General features: G+C 33.2%; 1 protein-coding gene across 6 annotated transcripts; it reads left to right on the top strand.

Annotated features, from left to right (window-relative positions):
* Positions 1-212: 212 nt before the first annotated feature.
* On the top strand, positions 213-7,235 carry LOC146957334 (homeobox protein knotted-1-like 10). Of its 6 annotated transcripts, none has more exons than XM_085735856.1 (6): positions 213-316; positions 895-1,045; positions 1,258-1,368; positions 1,532-1,679; positions 5,934-6,196; positions 6,733-7,235. In XM_085735856.1, the coding sequence occupies exons 2-6, from the start codon at positions 926-928 to the stop codon at positions 6,892-6,894; spliced, it is 804 nt and encodes a 267-aa protein (XP_085591982.1). In that variant the 5' UTR covers positions 213-316; positions 895-925; the 3' UTR covers positions 6,895-7,235. The 6 variants fall into 6 exon arrangements, with proteins under 6 accessions (XP_085591982.1, XP_085591977.1, XP_085591962.1 ...); XM_085735851.1 differs by having other exon boundaries at positions 835-1,045; XM_085735836.1 differs by having other exon boundaries at positions 213-332.
* The last annotated feature ends 1,953 nt before the right edge of the window (positions 7,236-9,188 follow it).

The following is a 9,188-nucleotide window of genomic DNA, read 5'->3' as shown; positions in this document are numbered from 1 at the left end:
TTGCAGGGATACACATGGGGCCCTTGATAAGTATGACCAATGGGATATACTGACGTGGGTAATTGTCGTGTCTTGTTGAAAAGAAGTGAGTGACACCTACGAGTACGGCCTACATAGCTAATCACCTTAACCTTGTCAAATCCTTCTTACTGTTTCCTTCCTTTGCACATTGACACATATCAAAACACTTCACATGTACACGCTCACAATTTACTACTCTTTCTCTCTCTAGATTTTCTCTCCTTGTTGTGAGAGTGTGTGCCTTCCTCTCTTTCCTTTTCCCCAGGTTTTCTTGGAAAAGAAAAGCAAAAATAAGGTCTGGTCTTTTCCAGGTGCTGTAGCCAACCCAGCTTTCCACTCTTTCCTTTCCCACTTCTTATGTTTGTTTCTTCTCTAGCTAGCTGAGGTTCAAATAAAACGTTTTTACTATAATAACTTCAGTTGTTTATAATATTATACGAATATGGATTATATTCTCCACTAGGTGAAATAAAAAACCTACACGGGTCTTGATGCTGTATTCAAGTATTATATTAGATTTGTTTTTGTTCGTTTTCCACCATATATATGATATAATATGTTCTAGTTTCAATTAGATCTTATATTATTGTTTAAATTATTGGTTCAAGATAACATCTAGCTGTGCAGCATATATATTTTATCCTAATCTCCTTTTGTTTGACTGCTTACCAGTAGTACTATAGTTTTATACGTATAATTGGATATTAGTAGTAGTATTTAATAACTTTAGAAGAACCTGTCAGTTAACATTGAGTCAAGTGAGTTTAGATATACATGGAAAATAATTACCACAAGTTGAATGTCCTTTTACAGTGGGTCATATTGATGGCAAGGTTAACGTTTATTCTTATTCTGCTGCTGGATTGCATCTAGGAGGACTGCTGCTAATAATAACTACCTTCACATGGAACACAACCAATCGGATCTAATAAGGTTGGATATGACGGATCGAATTATCAAGAACCAGATCGCAACTCACCCTCTTTATCCAAATCTACTATCTGCTTTTTTAGAATGCCAAAAGGTTTTTTATTCTATATCTTTAATTCATCATATATATTTTTCACTCAATCATATGGTTAGTATTATTGTTGTTACTATTATTATAAATATTAATTAATTCTTAGCTAACATGCTTTATATTTTATTCTTTTATAGTATGATTAGTTTATTTATATATTAAAATTAAATAATCTAATTTTGTATTCATATGAATACTATATATTGTGCATGAAGGTTGGGGCACCAACAGAACTTGCTTCTCTTCTTGAAGAAATAGGGCGTGAAAACCACCAAAATAATGCTTTCCGTGAGATAGGAGATGATCCTGACCTTGACCACTTCATGGTATATTCTTTTAAGTAATTTATTTTTTCCAAGTCCAATTTTCTACTATATTTTTTTATTACATTAATTAAATCAGATGGAATGGATAGACTTAAGAAATGCATATGTTATATTTAATGTTGTTACTGTTGCTAACATTTAATTTATTACACTTGGTGATTAGGAATCATACTGTGAAGTTCTTCATAGATACAAAGAGGAGTTATCCAAGCCCTTCAATGAAGCAACATTATTTTTGTGCAATATTGAATCACAACTAAACGAACTTTGCAAGGGGACACAAACAATGTCATCCGATTACAACCGTTCAGGTAAAGAGAACTTAATTGGATTTCATAATGCCTTTAAATATCTGGATATTTTTCTTTATCTAGTAAACATTTTTTTTTTGTTTTGAATAAATCTTGTAAACATTTTGTTTTTAGCTGAAAAAGTCCTGAACATGAGTGGCCCTTTTCTTTTTTGTAACACGAATGGCCCTCTAATTATGTACGATAATAATGGAGATGAATTTATTTTCTAATAGTTCTTTAACTGCTAGTAGCAGGATAGTACTATATATAAGTAGCAAATCTTTCCATTGAGGCCCGCGTCACGACCATCTGTCCTCTTAAGTTAGCACTGCTAGTAATGAGATCAAGCTGGTCCTTCGAATTTAAATGCCTTGGGCGAATCATGAGATGGTGCTTCTATTAAAAAAAAATTAACAAAAAATACACAAGGATAAAAGAAATGAAAAAGATTATTGCACATTTTCATTTGACATTGTCCAAAAAGAACACGAGTATAGATCTTTGAAATGTGAACCAAGTGACTCTAAAGTAGGATTCTTGATCCAAAGTCTACACTCGGCACTTGTGAGAATTTAGTAACTAAAGAGAGCATGTTTTACACAATAACATATATGGATAATAATTCAATGTTTATATTCATAAACCACTATAAAATATTTAATAAAATCATTAATTACATCCACAATTGAGGCACTGCAATTAGAATAATGATATGGAGTATGAGAAATTTAAGTAATTAATTGATTTTATTCAATATTTTCTTTAATCGCATGCATTTATTAATTTTAACTTTGTAATGCCCCTATAACTTTGTCAGCAAGTATTTTACATAATTTAAATAATATAAAATTCTCCTTTAATATATAAATTATATATAGGTAAATTATAAAATTTTGGTACCCCTGAAAATATGGTGCCCTGGACTGCCTCCCCCTCGGCCCATGCTCAGGACCACAGCTAAATGAGATACACTTGTTTAGTCGCAAACATAAATATAAATCGTTTAGGCTCACACACATAAAAGGGAAAAGTATGAAATAGCAAGGAATGAAATAATATATCTTTTTGAAATTATTATATGATAGATATTTTAATGAATGTGTGCCTAAATGATTTTGATTTGGCGTTGTGTCATATAAATATTTCTCACTAGTACTAGTTTAGGGATTTTTTTTGCATAAGGTTCAAAGCTCCCTAAATGTTTTTTGGCTTTATGTTATTTGGATTATTTGTAAGGAACGTAACAACGTATTTTCTAGAGGAAGGAGGATAACTTACATGCTCTTTGTGAAAGGGTAAAACTTCAGTTCTATTGGTGGTTTAAGTCGAAATCGAAATATGTTTTATTCGACTTTGACTATCAATTATGGAGGCTAAATCCTATTTTCTGTTTACGAGACAGTTGCTTAGTTATTTTGTTCGTTCTTCCTTTCTTTCAGATACTGTGTAGTACTTTGTTTCTTTGTCAAACTTTTTTCGGTACACTTTGTACGAGATGGCTTGATTTGATTTTTTTAATATATCGTTTCCTTCCGGCTTTTTTTTAAAAAAAAAAAACATGTATATGATATGTTTTTTTAATCAGTCATAGTTGTGCTATCTTTTGTTGTCCGACAATAATATGGATTTTAATTCTTATATAAAATGAATTTGAATTTCGGTTGTACCCATAGCAAAAATTTGTTTAACATTTAAATATAAATTTAAATTAATGTAAAAATATGACATGAAACCAAAATCTATGAGTACCATTGTATATTTGCATTCATCTAATATGGATGATCAACTAATTCAATACTGTGTTTTTCAATGAAGATTATTGGAAATGAATATGTACAATTTCATAATGTGATTCATCTATTATTCACGTGTCCGAGTGTCTCTCGTATTCCACTCAGCCACACACTAATATATAGGCAACGGGGTGGGTTAGGGGTTGTTTTGATCTCTAACACCCCCAACCCGAATTTTCACAAAAATACTGCATTTGTCCCCAAACTTTGCCGGGTTTGAAAATAAGCACGCATTTCCGCCCCCAATCGGGGCTGAGTTTCCTCGTACCGCTCCTATCAAGAAAATTCCGAGACCCACATTCAATTTCTTTGGTAAATTCAAGTTTAGTTTAGTTGGGTTTCGGGGCTCACCAAATTCAAAGCAAACCTATACAAAAAGAACATTTAAAAAAGTACATTATGTACATATCACCCACCAAAGAGGTCCTCGCATTGGTAGCATGAGTCCTACCCACAACTTTGTGGGTGAGTCAACTCCTTGTCAATTAAGTCAACCTTCATTGAAGAGCTATACATTAAATAAAAATTTGGTTTGATTAATAAAGTCTATGAAAAAGATACACCTCACCTTACCCGTTCATGTAAGAATGAGTCAAGTCCAATATAAAAACTTAACTTGGCCACATCATAGTGGAGTTTCCCTTAAACGGGGCGGATTTGGTCGGGTTTGGGTAGGTGGGAGTTAAATTAACATGTCAACACACCAAAAATGTAGTTATTAAAATTTATTTGAGGTTTGATAGGGTTGACCAAGACATGCGCTTTCTATGATGTAATATATTGTATACAATAGTCAAGCCAATCCAATCTCAAATACATGGGAATTGGTTTTAATATCAAATTGATTGGATGATCAAATCACAAAACTAAAGGGATCAAGTCAGATATTTTTTGCTCTCAAAATCTATCTAACCCATTCCATAAGTACTCTTAGGGAGGATATTATTTTTATATTGATTTTTTTGAATTTCAATTAATTATATATATAGTTTACCAAGTTTTAATTGTAGACCATAAGCCACTGAAATTGGTCCAATGGTGAGGAGTTTGAGTACTATGTATGAGATCCTGGGTTCAAACCGTCTCCATTGTACAAAAAAAAAATATTTTTGTATATCATCACAGTGGCCCTAGTGTTATGTGTATGCATCACTCTCTCTCTCTCTCTCTCGTCAATGTAGATTTTGTCCATAAGTCTTAACTCAACTGACAAAAACATTTACATGTGAGTTTTCCAATGGCTAATGTTGTTTCTTCTATCCTATGAAGCCCGGATACTCCAAAACGGACACGTACCCGTATCAGATACCAATACTTCACGGATACTCTCGGATACGTACCCGTATCGGATACCGATACTTCACGGATACTCTCGGATACGTACCCACGAAGTATCTGAATTAAATATTTTAATTTTAAAAAAATATGTTATTAGATACTTATAAGATACTCCACATATACACCAAGATACTTATAAGATACTTCACATATACATATCCTAGAAAAAATGAAGGGTAAAAATGTGAGACAATGATGTGAAATTCAATGGAGATGCATATGATTCAATTTTAGATATGCATTAGTAGAATAATATAATAATCAAGAGTAATCAATGCTTATTTCTTCAGGTATTTTACATGCATATAAATTTTAGTATAAAAAATTTGTTAACGTATCTTAGCTGTATCGTATCCTAAATTTTAAAATTTTCACGTATCCGTGTACCTGTGTCGTATCATACCCGCACTCATATAGTATCCGGGCTTCATAGCTTCTATCTAATGAAAAATAAAATAATTGTGTAGATTTTGCACAGATTTCTTTTTGTTTCAAAGAACCTAGCAGTGAATTACTCTTTTCTTCCTTTCCATGACAAGGCTGCATTATATCTTTTCAATTTCAATATTGAATTTCTATAAAACAGTGGTTTCTGGATTCCCTACTCAAGTAATGAAATGGGAATGTTTTGGCTATTATATAGTTGCATGCATGGTGAGAATGTTTTGGAATATACTTGAAATTCCAAGGTAAATTTTATGTGTTGTTTCTTTATCGAGTAGTACTAGTCGTACATACCATGAAAGAGATGGTCCCAATCATTTTATTTCACGTACGTGAAAGCGAAAGTTAATTGTTGGATATTCTCACTAATAATAAAATGTTGGAGGGGGGGACCATTTTAATATATTGACATGAAAAATTGAAGCTATAGAAAGTATAGGGCTGACTCATTCGGCATATAATAATTGGTGTATTATTTCATACATATATACTCTCAATTGATGATTATAGCACTACACCATGTACACACATTCAACAAAAATTGATCAAGTATATTTGTACTAATTAAGTTGATATGGAGTTTGCATTTCTTGATTAGACTGAAATTATTAAAAAAAATTATGTTGTGGAATGCTTTTTTTTTTTTTTTTTAATGTTGTGCATTTCTTGATTTCATTTTGTCCTTTTTTTGGGTTAGATCACGAGGCAGCAGGGACATCAGAGGATGAAATGAGTTGTGGAAAGGTTGAAGCAGTAGAAGGTGGTCATGATGAACTTTGTGGCACATCATGTCCAGGTGATAAAGAGCTTAAAGAAATGCTCCTTCGTAAGTACGGGGGTTACCTTAGCAACTTAAGACAGGAATTTCTCAAGAAAAGGAAAAAGGGTAAACTACCAAAGGATGCAAGAAAAGCATTGATGGATTGGTGGAACGTCCACTATAGGTGGCCTTATCCCACGGTAATACAAATTCCAATTAATATCACACAACATGCTAGCATATATTTTTTTTATATAAGAAAGCATACATATTGTGCAATTAATGTTAACTAAAGCAATATGTATATTTTGTCCAACGAATGATTCGAGGAAATTTGAGTTCAAATCCTGACTGGAATAATTTTTGGTCAAACTTTTTTTAACTCTCAACTGAACTCCGGATTACCGGAGTCTCCTTCATTTGGAAACAGAAGGGTTAAGACAAAAAAAGTTGTTTGATTTATAAATATCAAAATCATGTTCTTGACTTGATTATATATCTGATAAAAGGTTCCTAGTCCATTTTGTTGGTGTTACAGTGTGTGTTTGTACTAGAAAACTTTTGGCATGGTGAGGTCTAGATTATGTGTCCAACAAGCTTAACTTGCATTTGCAAAAGGTTGACTTGAACTCCAAGATAACAACGTCAATTCCATTTTGTCAAGCTTCTTTGCTCATTTGACATAATATTCAAATTGCTAAAATCCTGATAGATTATAATTTGATGAATTTTTCAGGAGGAGGAGAAACTGCAGCTGTCAGATATGACTGGACTTGATATAAAGCAGATAAATAATTGGTTCATCAATCAGAGGAAAAGACACTGGAAACCATCTGAAGATATGAGATTTTCTATTATGGAGGGTGTAAGTAGCACCAGCATAGCAGGACCTCTGTAAATTTATTCTGCAGGTGGAGTAGAATCGTCGAGTCCTGTCTTAATCTGCGAAAGAAGTTTACCCTTTTGCTTGAATGTCATGGATATGATATTAGCTAGGCTTCGGCCATCTCAAAAGTCCAATCCAGAACAATACGCCTATGCCCTATGTTAATTTTTCGAACCGGCACCTATGTCACTGAGTAGGTCTGTTCAGCTTGTATACACATACTTGTGTTCAAGATATGCTAGTTAAAATATTATTAGTTATCTGTTTCGTGGATTCATGTTTCAGAATCTCATTATTTTATGACAATTTTGTATAGATATGTGTATGTGCAATGCAATACATGTTAATTTGAAGTTTCTTGCTAGAGGTGCAGGTTTTTAGATGATGATTAGCCTTGGATTTGGAGAGTATTCTTTTTTGGTTCGAAAGAGTTTAATAATGAAATTCACACATAAGTGTCGAGAAGTGAGAAGTTACAAATTTGAAGTCACTCCCCAATAAGTTATGGATTTGAAGTTGCGCCCTAACATATCTAAAAAGTATTTTACTCTTGAATCGTAATGGTATACCAAAATAGAATCGTACCATGGTTTTTTTTTTTTTGTACAAGTCGTGCCACTTTTTTTTGTGGTGGCCGGAGTTCGTACCTCGACATTGCAAGTCGTGCCATTTTATCATGACAGTACAGAATTGAGAATAATTTTTTTTATGGTTACCAGAATAATTCAGTTTTTTCTTGTGAGGTAATTTTTATAATTTAAATATTCACAATTTTAAAATAAGTGGACTTAGGTCAGCACGAATCATTGATTTTTTTTATAATAACTGTGATATTTGTAAATTAAAAAAGTCTTGTGATATTTGTAATTTTTTTTTTTTGACAAGAGTGATATTTGTAAATTAAAAGTCGTAAAATAAGAGTTGTTATTTTTTCAATGTAACATTAGTTATTTGGTCTAATTATACGATTTTGTTAATATTATGTAAATTACTCCCAAATCAACAATGTTATTCACTTTTTTTTTTAAGTGGGATATTATTCTTTTTTTTTTTTTAACAGCAAGTGGGATATTACTCACTTTCGTATTTTCAAGAATTATTCAATATTACTCCATAATATCACATTCCAAAAGGCTCGATAGAGGGGTTTGTGACCACGAGTGGAGGATGAGCTTTCAAGAGGCGACAGTGGAACATCTTGTGAGACGTCATTCTGATCATAATCCCCTTCTTCTTCGGTGTAATCAGGTTTCTAATAGAGGTCATAGGCCGTTTCGGTTTCAAGCTGCTTGGTGCACTCATACTAGTTATTCAAATGTTGTCTTGAATGCTTGGAATAAAGGTAATGGGAGTGTGGTTGCTTCTCTTCAGAGTGTTGAGAAAGATTCTTTGACTTTCAATGAAGAGCATTTCGGTAATATCTTTAGGAGGAAAAAACATCTAGAATCCAGAATGAGGGGTATTCAGCGTGTGCTTGAAGAAGTTGATTCAGCTAGGCTTCTTCTTCTGCACAAGGATCTTTTGCAAGAGTATGAAGGTGTCCTTTTTCAGCAGGAAACATTATGGTTTCAAAAATCTAGAGAGAATTGGATTAAGCTTGGAAGCAGAAACACCTCTTTCTTCCATGCTCAAACTGTAGTGCGGAGGAAAAGAAATAAGATCCATGGTCTTCACATTGCTCCTGGCTCTTGGTGTACCGACCCTGATATATTGAGAAATGAAGCAGTAAAGTACTTTAAATGTTTATTTGGAACTTTGGATGAATTGAGGACAGATCAGAGTGGGGGCCATCATAATGCTCTGACTCATGATGACAAAAGGACCCTTACTCAAGCTGTTACAAAAGAAGAAGTTTATCAAGCCCTTATGAGTATGAAGTCTTACAAAGCTCCTGGGCCAGATGGATTTCAACCTATCTTTTTTAAGATGTTTTGGAAGGATGTTGGGAATGATGTTTGGAATTTGGTTAGACAAGCTTTTGCTTCTGGTACTTTTGATCCAAGCATTACTGAGACCATGGTTGTGTTGATTCAAAAAGGTGACAATCCGAGCTCTTTTAAAGATTTCAGACCCATTAGTTTGTGTAATGTGGTGTACAAGTTAATCTCTAAGGTGTTGGTCAATAGACTTCGCCCTATTCTAAGTCGTATTGTTAGCCCTCTTCAGAGCAGCTTCATTCCGGGAAGAAGTACTAAAGACAATGCTATAGTGCTTCAGGAAATGATTCATCACTTAAGAAAGAAGAAGAGCAAGAAAGGTGATCTTATTCTCAAGCTTGATTTGGAGAAAGCTTATGATAGATTGGA

This window comes from Medicago sativa, chromosome 1 (assembly GCF_051527215.1).
Source record: "Medicago sativa cultivar Bolivia chromosome 1, Bolivia_mono, whole genome shotgun sequence".
NCBI lineage: Eukaryota > Viridiplantae > Streptophyta > Magnoliopsida > Fabales > Fabaceae > Medicago > Medicago sativa.
This window is presented reverse-complemented; position numbering and strand designations above follow the sequence as displayed.

What these genes read in the sequence shown, in the direction of transcription:
- LOC146957334 (XM_085735856.1), top strand. Translation starts at nt 926, where the DNA reads ATGGAACACAACCAATCGGATCTAATAAGGTTGGATATGACGGATCGA. An exon ending in CTGACCTTGACCACTTCATG is followed by an intron (nt 1,369 to 1,531) that starts GTATATTCTTTT and finishes CTTGGTGATTAG; the next exon opens with GAATCATACTGTGAAGTTCT. An exon ending in ATAGGTGGCCTTATCCCACG is followed by an intron (nt 6,197 to 6,732) that starts GTAATACAAATT and finishes TGAATTTTTCAG; the next exon opens with GAGGAGGAGAAACTGCAGCT.